The following is a 16,358-nucleotide window of genomic DNA, read 5'->3' as shown; positions in this document are numbered from 1 at the left end:
GAAAGTTGAATTCTGAGCTTTTCAGGCTTTCATAAAAAGTTAAATGAGATGGTAAGGACAGTATACCTGAAATTTATGTTTTACAACATTCAGGTATGAGCATGACATGGGACTGCTACATATTTAGACTGTTCTAAACTTCCTTCAGTGACAGTATTTAAGATTTAAATCACTGCAAAATTTTTTTAAAGTTTATTTTGAGGGGCGCCTGGGTGGCTCAGTCAGTTGAACGGCCGACTTCAGCTCAGGTCATGATCTCGCAGTCCGTGAGTTCGAGCCCCGCGTCGGGCTCTGTGCTGACAGCTCAGAGCCTGGAGCCTGTTTCGGATTCTGTGTCTCCCTCTCTCTGGCCCTCCCCCGTTCATGCTCTGTCTCTCCCTGTCTCAAAAATAAATAAAACGTTTAAAAAAAAATTAAAAAAAAATAAAGTTTATTTTGAGAGAGAGAGAGAGAGCAGAGAGAGAGAGAGGGAGAGAGAAGCCCCAAGCAGGCTCCACACTGTCAGCAGAGAGGCCGATGTTGGGCTCGAACTCATGAAACGTGAGATCATGACCTGAGCCAAAATCAGGAGTCAGATGCTTAACTGACTGAGCTACCCAGGCGCCCCAATCACTACAAATTTTCAAGGCTTTTCTAACTTACTAAAGAAAGATTAAATTATGTTCATTACATTTTATTTTCTATGATTCAAAAAGGGTCATTCACGATGCTGGAGTAACACAGACACTCTTCTCACTCTTTCCCTTCCTACATGCCACCAGCTAACGGGTGCCTGTCACGGGCTAGGTCTGTAACAGAAGACACATCAAAGCTCCACTACTAGGCAGGTGTGTTTTCCTATGAAGTCAGCCAGGCCCTAAGTCACACGTACTTCAGTGTGCTGTCCTCGGAATCCAGGTTCTGTGCATGCTCCTTCCATCATATCAAGCTATCTCTGGAAAATCAATCCCACTGACTTTATTGTTTTTTAATGTTCATTCATTTTTAAGAGAGAAAGAGCGAGAGAGAGGGCACAAGCTGGGAAAAGGCAGAGGGGCATAGAGGATCTGAAGTGGGCTCCATGTTGACAGTAGACAGCCTAATGTGGGGCTCAAACTTGTGAACCATAAGATCATGACCTGAGCCGAAGTCAGACACTCAACCAACTGAGCCACCCAGGCGCCCCAATCCCACTGACTTTATAAGCATTCCTGACTCTTACTCTCCAGTATAGAGATGCCACAAGGGTCTCTTTCAATTACTAGTTGGATCTTATAAGAACCAAAGTTTTAAAGGATATTCTTTCTCCATCCTCTACTTAGTCTTTGGTGTAGTATTATAAAAACTGTATTTTTAACAAAATTTTAATATGGGCCATTAAGTGTAACAACTGTATCTCACTCTTTAATTTCCGCAGGGGACAACTCCTTGCAGCATACCCACTATCCATTACCTCCTTCCTTCTTAATAAAGTTATGCTTTTATTCAGGAATCCCCTCCTCCCTTATGTAGAGCAAGTGATTCAGGGAGAGACCCTGCTTGCTCAGTTCACCAGTCTAAGCCTGCTGTGATTGATGACTTCCCCGAACCCCCAGCCACCCACACTCACACTCCCCACTCTCTGCCTCCAGCAGCAGTGATTTAGTTCAGTAACCCAGATTTGAGCCAATCAGCACATGGTACTCCCCAGGTCTTCTTAGTCTGGGGTTTGGTTTGTGTCTTAAAATGACTCAATCAGGCTAAACGGAAGGACTTTTAAGCTCATGGTTCTGAAAAAGGGTTTTTATCTGCTTCCCAACTAGATGAAAGCAAAGAAGCATGTAGTTCTAACTGGTACTGGCAGCCCTTTTGTGACCATGAATGCAACCAACCTTAGGATGAATATATTTCCTGATTTTCTGTCATACAGGACAACACGGAAGATCCTTAAAGTCACTTAATGGACAACTAACCATTGTGACAAACAGTAACTACAAATGGGGGGGGGGGTTTGGGGGTACAGAGAATTCTCCCTTTGAATTGCCTTAAGGATCAAAAATGTCAAATTCTTACCACTGTCTTAGGCAGGCTTTGTCAGACAGAGAAGATGTCCCCTTAGTGTCCACTCACAAAACGTCTAATGGATTCAAAGGGTAATTATGTATTTTCTGTTATGTATTCACTCTCCCACATCCCAAACTGACCATTTCAAAACTTTATCCTCCACCTTCTTTGCCACCTCCTCACCCTCAGCTGATGAAATGAACAACATAGAAGCTACCAGACACGAGCTTATTTTCTCACCCCCAAACCTACCAGTTTTCTTGCATTCCCTTTAATCCTCAGGTCTCTGAATTTCTTCCTGCTCAACTGTCTCTCTGGAAGTATTCTCCCGTCTCAGTGAGCCAGCCGCTCCAGCAAAAAATTAACAGCCTGATTCCTCACTTTCTGTCATGCCCTCACATCCAATTCATCAGAATGGACCACTGGCTTTCCCTCCAAAATACATCCTGTATTTGTCTAGCATTCTCTCCATTTTCATTCCTGCCACCTCAGTTAAAAATGTCTTTTGCGTGGACTATTATAACAGCCTCCCAACTTTCTGATTACTTCTCTTTCTCTTCTGCATCCTTAATAGTGCAGAGTGATTTTCTCAGAGCATAAATGAGATCAACTCACTCCCTTAACACTCTCCATGATGGATTCTGCACTTAGCGCGAATCCAAACTCCTCTCCATGATCTGCAAAGCCCCATGCACAAAGCCCCATGCACCTGATTCCTAACCCCCTTCTCCTTCTCCAAGTTCATCTTACAGGCCTTACTCCTCCACACTCACCTTCCTGTTTCTTGATTTAAGGCTTGCACAGTAAAGAGTTAACATAAACAAGCCTGAAGTTGCTATCATTAGAAGGGCCTGCTTGCAAGTGTGTGAGAACTTGACTTCTGAAATGGTCCCTATGTTAATAAGGCTGTTTTGTCTACCTGGGGTACTGAACACCTGCTTTCTCCTGGTATTTCAGTAGTTGTGGCTGATCTGTGCCTATGTGACCAGCCCTTCTACCCCAAAAGGCCTGGACTCTAAGGCTTAAGTGGGTGTCCCTGGGCAAAACACTGCACCTATGATCCTGTAGCGTCTAAACTTCACCTAGTGTGTCTTTTTCCCTTGCAGATTACTGTAAGAAACTATAGCCCTAACAATCTCTGGGCCCCGGGATGCCTACTAGTGAATCACTGAATGTATGGGTGGGTCTTGGGACTCCCCAAAACAGCCTCAGCCTGGAGTCCCCCAGTTCATCCCTCAGCTGTCATTTTTTTTGTTCTCATTCTTGGCCCAGCTGAATGTTACCACCTCAAGAAAACAAACATCTAGTTTTATTGACATCATCCTATTGTTTTTATCGTATCACCATCTCAGGTCATGTTAGTTTCAGAAGTTTACTTATTGGAGTGCCTGACTGGCTCGGTCAGAGGCATGTACACTCTTGACCTTGGGGTTGTGAGTTCGAGGCCCACAGTGGGTATAAAGATTAAATATAAATAAATAAAAATGTTTTAAATTTTTTTTGAAAAATTAAAAAAGTTTTTAAAAAGTTTACTTATTTATTGCCTCTCTGCCTCTAGAGCTGGAGGCTGCAAACTTTTCTGTCAAGGGTCAGATAAGCCACAAAACTGAAGACATTATGCAGGTACTTATCTAATGAGAAAAAAATTTCCATTACATTTTTATTGATGAAAATCACAGAGTGATTTTTTTTTTTTTTTAAATTTAGAGAGAGAGCATGAGCAGGGGAGAGGGAGGGAGGGAGAGAATGAATGAATGAATGAATGAATCCCAAGCAGGCTCTAAGCTCAGCACAAAGCCCAACACGGGGCTCCATCCCATGGCCCTGGGATCATGACCTGAGCCGAAATCAAGAGTCGGACATTCAACTGATTGAGCCACCCAGGCGCCTGGAGAGTGAACTTTTTATAATAAAGATTCACTATGAGAAGAGTAAAATTCTTTGGAGATAACAAGGTAAGCTTCCAATTGAGAGTTCTTTCTCATCAAGATCAATTGCAAATGTTTGCCTGTAAAAATTTTACAACTTTACATAAAGTTGTAAATACATAAAGTAAATACAAAATATTTATATAAAGCAAATACAAAAATATTTACAACAAAAATATTTCAACTTTGAAAATGTCTCATGTAGATAGTTACTGACAAATTCAAATATTGATCCAAAAGTACAAGATCTTAACTGAGCATATTAATCGCGTGGAAGGCATTTAGAGGATTCAGTTAGAGTGTTGTCTTTATATCTGCCTTTTTAGCATGTTTTCCATTGCAGAGTAATCACCACGAACTGAACCCTACATGGAGTTCTTCAACTTCAGTTCAAATGAGTTTTGAAATGTGGAAATTTCCTTCACTTGCATCAAGATCTGAAAAGTGCTGCTGGAACTGCAGTCTGAGACCAGAAAATACATTTGCGGCAAGTGGGATTCTCACTTGGTTTAATGTTTGGCACCATGAGAAGTGTATCATGCAGTCTGATGTTACTTGTGATTCAACATTAGTCGCCATCAATGACCTGACTGTAGAATTTCACCTTAACTGTAATTTTAGGCTGTTACTGTAACTGTAGTTTCCTTGTAATTTCAGGTGGAATTCATTAAGAAACATGATCAAGTCTGCAGCAAAAACTAATTTCCAAGGCCATTAAGTTTTCCATAATAGAGATTGACGGCAGTACTTTTCTCATTCAGAGAAATTTCAGCCTTGGCTCTGAGCTCCAAAAACTGCAATAAAGCTACTACTGCTAAACCACTGGGTGAGTTAGGACACTCAGCTTCTATTTCTAACATGAATTCATCGAACTGATGATGGCTAATTCCATGAGAACAAATGAAGTTAACTGTTGACTCTCAAAGACAAAGTGAGGTTGTCAATAACACATGATACACTGCTATGTCTTCCACAAACTACCTAATGAATCATAGGCTTTAAACACCTTAAATTTTCACCAGTTTTGTAAACTTATTAACCCATTAACCCTTTTTCTGCTCCAGCTCCACATATGTTTTTACCACCATCAGTTGGCACATATCTTAGCAGATTCCACTTCAGACTGTACTGAATTAATGTTTTCTTAACTTCTCTGAAAATACTATCTTTTGTAGTTGCTCCATGAAGACTAGTCCTAGAGGCCAACTCTTCAGTCACTTCAAAGTTGGCAGTGATTGCCTCAAATAAGCAACTGGCAACAACTGTCAATCCATGAAGAGCCAAGGGAAACCATTCAGAATTATTTGCTTTTTTTAGGGTCTTGTTAATTGACTACTGATGCTGTTCCCAACATCCTCAACTCTTTTAGCAATAGGTTTTGCCAAAAAGCTAATGGGTTTAAACAAGTTTATTTTCTCTGGACACATGTTTGCTGCAATCAAACATGATTTAACTAACTCACAGTAAATTCTTCTTGATTAACTAATGAAACATTCAGAAAACTTGGTTGCAGCCTCATTTTATTTTTTATTTCTGTGAAGAAATTCTGTTGTGATGAGATACTCACGCAAATATTCTTTTACATTTTCTAATTTTTCTGACTCTTGGGTTTCCCATGAACTGGGAATACTTTTGTCAAGTTTAGTGTGAAAATGTAATATATTGTATTATTTTAGCACAGCTATAGTGTCGAATTTACCATATAATTTGATAACAATATAATCCACATTTCACTGTGCCTTAGAAGTGTGACAAAGTCCACTTTCCTTTTTTTTTTGCCTTGTTTCGACATGATGGATATACATTGCTTAAATAACAAAATTAATTGTGGGTTAGCTCAAAACCTGTCAAGTTATGACAGCATCACTGCATCTCCAGTGTGCCAAACAGCTGTGCAAAGCAACCAGAGGGTCACGTGAGGTCTCTGTTGCAGCTACTCAAGGCTGCTGTAGCACAAAATCTGCCACAAACAATATGTAACCGAATGAGCCTGGCTGTGTCCAACACTCTATCTCTGGATACTGAAATCTGAACTTCATATAATATTCATATGCTGTGAAATTTTCTTTTGATTTTTTTCTAACTATTTAACTTAGTAAAAACTATATTTAGCTCATGGGTTATACAAAAACAGGTAGGTTTGGCCCAAGGGCTCTGGTTTGCCAACTCCTGCTCTTGAATGTAACCAAGAGAGCAAAAATATTGCCTGTTGTGTTGGATACATTTGTAGTTTAACAGTCAAATCACAGAATCCTGCTTTACCCTGGAGAAGAGGGAAACAGACACAGATCATGACATATTTTCCTATCAAACTGCTATTTTTCCTATGTAAACTGAAAAGGAAATTTTAAAAGCCTAGTAAATATGTAAAAACAATGGACACACATTATCCAGTAGCTTTTTAGATTCACAAAGCTATGGTCAAGATCAGTAATAGAAAGCTATTTCTATATCTTTAAGTGATCTGTTGATATAATATGTGCAATTATTGGACATATAAAAATAGCAATTAAAAAATTTCACTTTTAGGCAACACAACCGACTGATTCACATTTAAGATTACTTTTACCCCCCAGCTGCACTTTAAGAAAAAAGATTTTTTTTTAATTTTTATTTTTGAGAGAGAGACAGAGTGCAAGCCGGGAAGGGGCAGAGAGAGAGGGAGACACAGAATCCAAAGCAGGCTCCAGGCTCTGAGCTATCAGCTCAGAACCTGATGCGGGGCTTGAACTCACAAACCAGGAGATCATGACCTGAGCCGAAGTCGGAAGCTTAACTGACTGAGCCGCCCAGGTGCCCTTCCCCCAGCTGCACGCTCAGCAGCTACATGATGTTGGCAAGTTAATAGCTACCGCGGAGGATCCTTGCAGTGATTACACAGGTAATACACAGAAAGTGCTTACAATTGTGCTGGACACTAAAAAGGTCAAAATATATTAGTTTTAAAAATAATTATCATTGTTACTGCTGAATGAGCTCAGTATCATGACATTAAAAGAATAGATTTTTCATTAAAAAAATTCAAAATACGTTCAAGTATCTTATTACTCAATAAAAATTTGGACTACCAATACTAAACAATATAACTAAAACAGAAAATGCCGAATTTTTCTTACCTGACATGTCTGCTAAATCACCTACAATGGAAAAACAGCAGAAAAACAACTGTCCATAAATAACATAAATACTTAAAAATATTTTTATTGAGTACATTCTTAAGTATACTTATTAAAATACTTTAAAAATTAATTATAAAATAATTTTTATATAAATCACAAATGGTCATATATAAAATTAGTTTTATGATGTTAAATTGAGTAGACTGTAAGTGAAGCCATTCATTTCAATCATACACATATATTAACATTTCACGTATATGACCTTCCAATTACTGGATAAAAACTTTTTTTTCTTTCTATTTAATGAGTCACATGAAATTTTAACAATTTAAATATAATGACATGTTTTAAATAATACAACTCTTATTTTGGTTTACAAAATGCCCTGTAACAGACTGGAGTTTTAATGCACCTCTGCTTGGCCCTGAGAGTCCAAGATTCTAGCCAAGGGACAAAGGGAAAAAAAAAAAAAAAGTTTGAATGTAACTGGCTAAAATACCACAAAAGCAAATATTTCCCCTCTGACCTAAACAATTTTTAACAAAGAGAGCCATAAACATTTTAGACTGTTTGTGACTTGCAGGTATGATACAAGCTTGGCAGTCAAAGTTACTACTGATTCAACTCTGGGGGTTCAGAAAAGAAAAAGTCGCTCACTCTTTGGTGGTCTCTCAAGTCTATCCTACGTGCCATTAGTCATCAGTAAAAAAATTTCTGTACCCATTCTGTGCAAGGGTACAGTGGGGCAAGGCACAGGACTGCATATATGATCTAAAATTCACCTCTGTAGTGCCTGGACTTTGACTTGGAAGATAATTAGCCATTTTACATTTCCCTACAGTGTCACTTTTCGAAATAAAAGGAACAGACACAAATACTGAATTATTAAGTTGTACGCCTATATGATGTTCTATGTCAATTATAACTCAATAAAAAAAGGAAAAGGAGAAGAGGGTCAAATTTAATGAAAGATTATATTTGTGACTACAACATTTCTTAATCAAAAGACAAAACTGCGGCACTAATATGTTAAAAGCAAAGTTGCTTAACAAAGAGAGAGACGGGGAAAGAAAAAAAAGCAAAGTTGGGAAATGGAAGAACCGTATCTTCTACAATTCTATTCACCGTATATAAATTCCATTAACATAGAGATATTATCTTTTTTTGGTAGGCTTATATCCCTAGCACCTAGAATAATACTTTGTGCATGGCATGTGCTCAATAAGTTTGTTGAATAAATGAATCTACTCAAAAAAATTAACTGAACAATAACTATATGTCAAGAGGCACTGAACTAGGCCCTTTTATAACCAAAATGGTAACGTGATCTCATTTTTTTCAGAGTAAAAATAAGACTCATTTTTAAAAAAGGACCTAGACCTATTTATACTCAAAGATTAGAATCTTTGTGTGTAATGCATGAAGATCAGTCTACTTCTTGTTAAAAATAGAAAAATTTACAGAAAGGAAGATCACAAGCACCTTTGTGGTACAACTGTAGAACTCTGTAAACCAGAGATCGAGTTTCTGACTGATCCATTTAGTACTTGTATGAAAAATGAAGATATTAAAAGCATAAATTATTCTATCCAAGGAGAAAAAGACACCTGGAGAGTTGGCTTAGCAACGGAGGCCCACCAAGATCCAACAAGCCCAATGACATCGATCATTTTTACAAAGTACACCAAGCTTATGAAGCTTCAACTGACCAAATCTATGATGTGGTGTTCACAGTGATCACTAATTGGTAGATGTATTTGTTCTAATTAGACCCGCTATCCTCTCATCCTTTAAGTTTTCTAAAGGGTTAAAAAGAAGACAGCAAGACAAGTGGTTTTTAAAACAGCTGGCAACTTAAATCAATGCCAAAGAAAAGAAAAAGGCAGAAGGATTTAGCAGCATGGAACAGACAACAGACAGAGCTTTTCTCTCCTTCCTAGCTCAGTCCTAGTTGCCACAGACATTCTGCCTGTCAGTCTGGTTACTTTTTGGCTCCCCCTTTATTTACAATTTCCTCTCCAAATTCTTTTTGCTTTATATGCTAAATTAAACCTTTCTGCCAATTAGGAATATCTGCTAAAGGACTAAATCCAACTACTTCAATCACCATAAAATAGTTTATTCTTAATTCTAAACTGTCTGAACCAATAAGATAACCAAAGCGAGAGAAAGATACCTGGAAGCAAATCATATGGTAAAACTGGGTGCATGTTTTTTTGTTTTGTTTTTTTTAAACATTTATTTACATTTGAGACACAGAGAGAGACAAGAGCACGAGCGAGGGAGGGGCAGAGAGAGAAGGAGACACAGAATCTGAAGCAGGCTCCTGGCTCTGAGCTGTCAGCACAGAGCCTGACGCGGGGCTCGAACCCACAAACCATGAGATCATGACCTGAGCCAAAGTCCGAAGCTCAAATGACTGAGCCACCCCGGTATGTGTTTTATATACAAACGCATTTTCAACAATACCCAAATATATATTTTTTTCCCTAGGATACTGAATTAATTTGAACAATACGATTACTTAAACTGTTTCTTTTTAAAATAAAGAAACATACCTACTTGGCCCGTTGCCACTACGTTGATAAATTTGGGATGCTGATTTACAGTGAGGCACAGTATATCATCATTATGTTCCTGATAAAAACTCTGAGTCCCTATAAAAAAAATTTTTTTTGAGAAAACCTTAAGACATAACAGCCAAATGCACTTATATAGAACAATAAAAAATTGCTCTGTTTAACTTAATACATATTTTTTGAGAACTGAATGTGCACATGTTATCATGAGGATGGAAAAATAACCCAAATCTTTAAAGGGATAGAGTCCTGAAAGTTAACATGAGGTTAAAGACATCAAGCACCACAAGAGAGTGAAGGGGCCTGCTCTGGGAATTCATAGCAGAAAAGATTCTTCTTATCATGGGCATATGGCACTCTTGGACTGACACGACGGATTTTGTTAAAGTGAAGGTGGGTGGGGAAAGGCAATCTAGGTAGAGAAATACTTTAAGCAAAGGTACAAAGACAGGAAAGTACTAAGTATGCATATATATGGTTCATTTGGCTGAAATGTAGGGTCAAGGATAAATGTGAGAGATATGGTTGGAAAGGCAAATTGGAACTAGAATTATAGAGGATTTTGAATGCCAACCTATTAAATTTCATATTTATTATGTAGTCAGTGGGGAGGTACTGAAGAATTCTGATCAAAGAAGGTATGTGATTTACCTAATAGGACTTACAGCGAAGAGACCTTAGACCTGTGATCATGCAAGACATACTAAAGGTGGGTTTGCCTAAGTACAGTGGCGAGGTGGGAAATGAGGTCAGGAGGATAGGGCGTAGGTTGGGTCCAGATTACAGAGGACCCAGGATTACAGGGTGATCTAGTCCACCCACACGACATCATCCAAAAGTGAAGCAACACAAAACAATTTAACGATGACATTTACCAGATCTAATACTTTAAAACTTCTCTTCAAAGTGAAATGTGCTTCATACTTCCCAGGGCTGACAGTTTAGTGAGAACAACAAACAAGCAAGTATATGTGCTATTGGCTAAGTTCGAAGATCAGCTAATAGGGCAAAACTTCCTAGACTGTGAACACAGCAATGTATCCCAAACTAGAGAGGACAAATAATGAGAAGTGGAGAGATACCCAGTCTCCCTTCTGCCCTCTCTCTATATACCCCTTCAGTAGAAAAATGATTAAGGACAAATCATAAAATTAAAGAATATTACAAGGATAAACATGAAAGTGTATTTACACATTCCTTTCTAGATCATCTTTTCTTACTCTTCTCTATTTTCTTTGGTGAAGCCTCAATTAAAGAGGATTATCTAAGTATTTTTTATTTTTATTTTATTTTATTTTATTTTATTTTTTTAATTTTTTTTTTAACGTTTATTTATTTTTGAGACAGAGCATGAACGGGGGAGAGTCAGAGAGAGGGAGACACAGAATCCGAAACAGGCTCCAGGCTCCGAGCTGTCAGCACAGAGCCCGACGCGGGGCTCGAACTCACGGACCGTGAGATCGTGACCTGAGCCGAAGTCGGCCGCTCAACCGACTGAGCCACCCAGGCGCCCCAATCTAAATATTTTTTAAATGGCCAAAATTATTAAATCGAAAATCACCACTGATTTCTGTGTGATCTTGGTGAATCCTTTTCTTTAGGAAACCAAAATAGGACAATCATATTAATGATTAATACTGAGGAGACACGGGGGATTAGGACTCACATAAGCCATTCTTTGCCTGTTCGGAATGAACCATCAGAGGAAAAAGCCAGAAATGTTTGGGCCAAAAAGTCTCTAATTTTACTTCCAACTTTCCGACTTTATGAGGTTTATAATTACACATAAGAAAATTCAAAATTAAATAATGAATGTCACTAGGAGAATTATGATGTCATTCATCATTAGAAGATGCTATGAGAATTTATTTGCTTTGCAGCAATCCAATCAGTTAAATTAACATCAAGAAGTATTTTCTCACCTTGAATCAAACAAAAGTATCAACACAGCAGAGACAGAGGGAAGCAGCTTTCTCACTATCTTCCTTGGCCTTCAGAGGCCTCAGTAAGAACACTGCCCCTTCACCCTACTCTCCAGCAACCACTCACCCAACATGCTACTTTTAATCACTACCTATCAGAGACAACCACCAACCCATCCATTTCATGTTAAGGTTATGGGGAAATAAAGTTAGAAATGGTTTCATTATAAAACATGATTTCAACATACAGTAAGCCTTCACTTCTAATAGAGACCTAGGATCACTTTGCATTATGAAATCTTTTTCTGCTATATCATACTCTCTTAAGACTGTAAATTTGGTTACTTGAAATATTACTAGAAAATTCAATAGTATGAAGAACATTCTGGACTCATGTAATTTATTTGTAGTTTTAACAAAAATTTTAAGATTATAAGTAACAAAATTCTAAATAAAAAGTGGGAGATGGAGAATTGGGGTCTCCTACCGGTAGCAACGTTGTGCAGAATTCCAATGGATGCAGTGTGATAAATTATATCATCACCATCATTTAAATAATGAACGTTATTCCTACAGTCTCTTCCTCGATAGCCAAAAACAAGCTCCAACACAAGGTCCTATAACAATAAAACCATTATATAATTCCTTATGTCTAAATGTTCACCATTATTTTTGTATACAGGACTGGTATCTTCAGTCAAAATGGAGGATGCATTTTGATGCTTTACAATCTTTGAATACAAAATTTAGACCTGCTTTGGGCAGCTGAAACACTCCATACTTTTCTACATATATAAAAAGGAAACGGGAATCACAAAGTCATCTGATTTGAAAAATTTTAGTTGTTAGGAGTTCATGTGTTAAACACTGAGATACTTATGTCCAAAAGAGTATTTCGATTTGTGTTGTTAGTAAAAATATGTAATCTGCACATATAACTCAGGATACATTATGTCCAAGTGACGTACTTTTGAGGAGCCAAATAGTACATCAGACACTGGCACAGAAAACTAAGTACATCATCTATGATAACTCATGCTAAAGTTCTAGCACATAATTCTGCCACTGAAAATGTCCGGTTTTTTGACTTTGTGAGGCTTCCCAAGGGGGAGGAGTACAACAATCATTGTCTCGCAGATTTACGCCTCATTTTTGACCTGATTCAGCACAGTTTGCTTGTGGCTACTGATATTGGAATTAATTAAATGTCTGGGAGAGCTTTCCTTCTTGCTCAATTATTGTGGAAAGTTTCTTTGTTTGGAAGTAGAGCCTTCAAAGAACCCTTCAATGAACCCAGTGAATGTATCACATGAAGGACAAACTTCAACTTCTAAATTCAAAACACTAAGCTTAAGACACTGCTAAGGCACCTGTGATTCTATAAGCCATAGGTCATTCACATATATTTACATTTAGAAGTTTTTTGAGAGACAGTTCAATTCAGAATATTATTCACGGAAGACTAAAAAAAAAAAGACAGATAAAAAATAAAAAGAAATGAAGGATATCAATCCAAAACTCAGACTTGACAGTCAACAATTAGTTTTTACAACCAAACAAAAAAGATTACTCAGAGGCACCTGGCTGGCTTGGTCAGTAGAACATGTGACTCAATCTGAGGGACTGAACCCCACGTTGGGTGTAGAGATTACTTAAAAATGAAATCTTAAAAAAAGATTATTCAATATATTTATTTTCTTACAAACTAATGACAACACTTGGCTGTCTTACAAGAAGGAAATAGAATGAATTCTGAATACATTTTAAAGCACAAGGTAACACAGGGGAGTGGGTTCTCCTTACCTCTATGGGTCTCTTTTTCTTGCCAACATTGTTTGTCTGGAGTTTTTCTGGCCTTGGTGGGGCTCTGCTCACGGGGGGCCTGAAATGGGAAAGTGGGAATGAGGAAAGGCATCCATCACTGTGCACCTTCACTGAGCCTCCCTCACCCGCACTCCAAAGAGAGATATCTGACACGCCTTCACAAAAACGAACCCCATCTGTGTTCCTCACTATACTGTGGCCTCTTTACATTTTCTAAGGCAGGAAGGTGGAAAGAAGATATGAGAGCTTTTATTCATTTTAACTTCTTTGATGTATGTTTCATAATGTAAATAATATATTAACACAAGAACAGACTATTTATAAATATACAAATATTAGTTTAATGGCTCAAAAACTTCTTGTTGGAATGCATTATAACAAAGCCTGAGTCACTGCTCTAAAGTTTCTATCACAGTACTGTGCACATGGCAGGTATCTGATACATTCTTCTTGAATTTTGAAAACATTTCTGTGAACTTTCTATACTGTTGGCAACATAAATCATGTCCGAATTCCAATTTGTACTCATTACTTACTCTCCTCCAGGCCCTTTACCTTTCCTTCCTCCTCAAGTCTACAGTAAGGTTAATGGCATCACCATCAGTTAGTCAAACAAACATTTTATAGTTACATAGCACTACAAACCATACAACACTCTGTAAAAGATAATTACTATTACTATGGCCTTCAACTCTTTCTCTTCTCCATTCTATTTACTAAACATCAACTTTACTTTTGGAGGAGCTCTCATATCTAGCCCCTTCCTCTCTGTTTCTACTACTAGTTTAGGATCTTTTAATAATATCCCAATAGGTGTACAGAGTTCCCATTGTGAATTTAAATGTGGAGGCTCTTAAAATGCCTAGGTATAAACTTAACCCAACAGGTAAAGTACTTGCACTCTGAAAACCCATAAAACACTGATGAAAGAAACTGAAGATGACACAAACAAATGGAAAGATATTCCATACTCATGGATTGAAAGCATTAATATTGTTTAAGTGTCCATGCTACCCAAAGCAATCTACAGATTCAATGCAATTCCTATCAAAATACCAACAGCATTTTTCACAAAACTGGAACCAATAATACTAAAATTTGTATGGAACCACAAAAGACTGCAAATAGCCAAAGCAATCTTGAGAAAGAAAAAAAAAAAATCCAGAGGTATCACAATTCCAGATTTCAAGCTATGTTACAAAGCTATAGTAATCAAAACAGTATGGTACTGGCACAAAAACAGACACACAGATCAATGGAACAGGACAAAGAACCCAGAAATAAACCAATGGTTATATGGTTAATTAATCTATGACAAAGGATGCAAAAATATACAATGGGGAAAAGACAGTTTTTCAGTAAATGGTCCTGGGAAAACCAGACAGTTAGATGTAAAAGAACTGGATCAATTTTTAACTAATTTCCCTGACATCAGCTATAACAACATTTTTCTAGATGGTCCCCTAAGGCATGGGAAACAAAAGCAAAAATAAACTGGGGACTACACCAAAATAAAAAGCTTTTGCACAGCAAAAGGAACCATCAACAAAACAAAAAGGCAACTTACTGAATGGGAGAAAACATCTGCAAATGATATATCCGATAAAGGGTTAATATCTAAAATATATAAAGAGCTTCTATAACTCAATACAAAAAAAAAAAAACAAAACCTGATTAAAAAATGGGCAGAGGCCCTGAATAGATATTTCTCCAAAGAAGACAGATGACCGACAGATACATAAAAAGATGTTCAACATCACTAATCACCAGGGAAATGCAAATCAAAACCCCAATATCACATTACACTTGTTAGAACAGCTAAAGCAAAAAAGACAAGAAATAACAAGCATTGGCAAGGATATGTAGAAAAAAGAACCTTCGTGCATTGTTGGTGGGAAATGTAAATTGATATAGCCACTGTGGAAAACAGTATGGAGGTTCCTCAAAAAATTAAAAATAGAAATACCATACGATCCAACAATTCCACTCTTGGATATTTATCCCCCCTCCAAAATGAATACATTAATTCAAAAAGATATATGCACTCCTATGTTTACTGCATTATTTATAATGGCCAAGATACGGAAGAGACCTAAATGTCCATTGGTAGACAAATGGATAAGACAGGTGTGCGTGCATGCACACACACACACACACACACACACACACCATGGACTATTACACAGCCATTAAAAAGGATGAGATATTTGTTTGTGACAATGTGGATGGACATAGAGGGTATTATGCTAAGTGAAATAAATCAGACAAAGACAAATACCATATGATTTCCCTCATATGTAGAATATTAAAAAAATAAACCCAAATGAATCAGCAAACAAAAGGCATAATGAGACTTATAAATACAGATAACACTGACGGTTTCCAGAGGGGAGATATGGGGATGGGCAAAATGGGTGAAGGGTAGGGGGAGATACAGCCTTCCCATTATGGAATGAATAAGTCACAAGAATAAAAGACGCAACATAAGGAATGCAGTGAATGATATTGTAATAACAATGTATGGGGACAGATGGTAGCTGCACTTGTAGTGAGCAGAGCATAATGTATAAACTTGCCAAATCACTATGTTGCACACCTGAAACTAAAGTAACACTGTGTGCCAACTATACCCAAATAAAAAAAACAAAAACAAAACTGGGGAGGCTCTTTTCCTAAATTTGTGTGTTTAATTTAAAAAACCCACCTCATTTGGTTTATTTTTATCCCAGATAACCATTAGTTAAATATTTAATAATCTGAACACTGGATACAAATCAATCATGCTATCAACTCCCCTGTCCAAATTTTAAGTTAGTATTCAATTTGTAACAACTAAATCAGATAATGATACAAACTGACTTTCCCGTAGGAAAAAAATCCAACATGTGTGATAAAGAGTATAAATTTAAAGGCTGACAACATATTTATATTTTCACAATTTCCAGGTTACACATCTATAAAAGT

The 16,358-nt window shown here is 37.4% G+C and overlaps 1 protein-coding gene across 3 annotated transcripts in view; it reads right to left on the bottom strand.

Annotated features, from left to right (window-relative positions):
• EML5 (EMAP like 5) overlaps positions 1–16,358 on the bottom strand; it is a 180,163-nt gene that overhangs the window by 13,661 nt on the left and 150,144 nt on the right. For 2 of the 3 annotated variants that reach the window (XM_047080248.1, XM_047080247.1), the window contains 4 exons: positions 13,374–13,452; positions 12,058–12,187; positions 9,628–9,726; positions 7,067–7,087 (listed from right to left, as the gene is read on the bottom strand). In XM_047080248.1, coding sequence (XP_046936204.1) covers positions 7,067–7,087; positions 9,628–9,726; positions 12,058–12,187; positions 13,374–13,452 — 329 coding nt within the window. The remainder of the gene's footprint in view (positions 1–7,066; positions 7,088–9,627; positions 9,727–12,057; positions 12,188–13,373; positions 13,453–16,358) is intronic. The other variant, XM_047080249.1, reaches the window with a different exon arrangement.

This window comes from Lynx rufus, unplaced genomic scaffold (genome assembly GCF_022079265.1).
Source record: "Lynx rufus isolate CCGP_SWC_20201006 ecotype Redwood Valley unplaced genomic scaffold, mLynRuf1.p SCAF_17, whole genome shotgun sequence".
Classification (NCBI taxonomy): domain Eukaryota; kingdom Metazoa; phylum Chordata; class Mammalia; order Carnivora; family Felidae; genus Lynx; species Lynx rufus.
The sequence above is the reverse complement of the archived record's forward strand: the minus strand, read 5'-3'. Positions and strand labels throughout refer to the sequence as shown.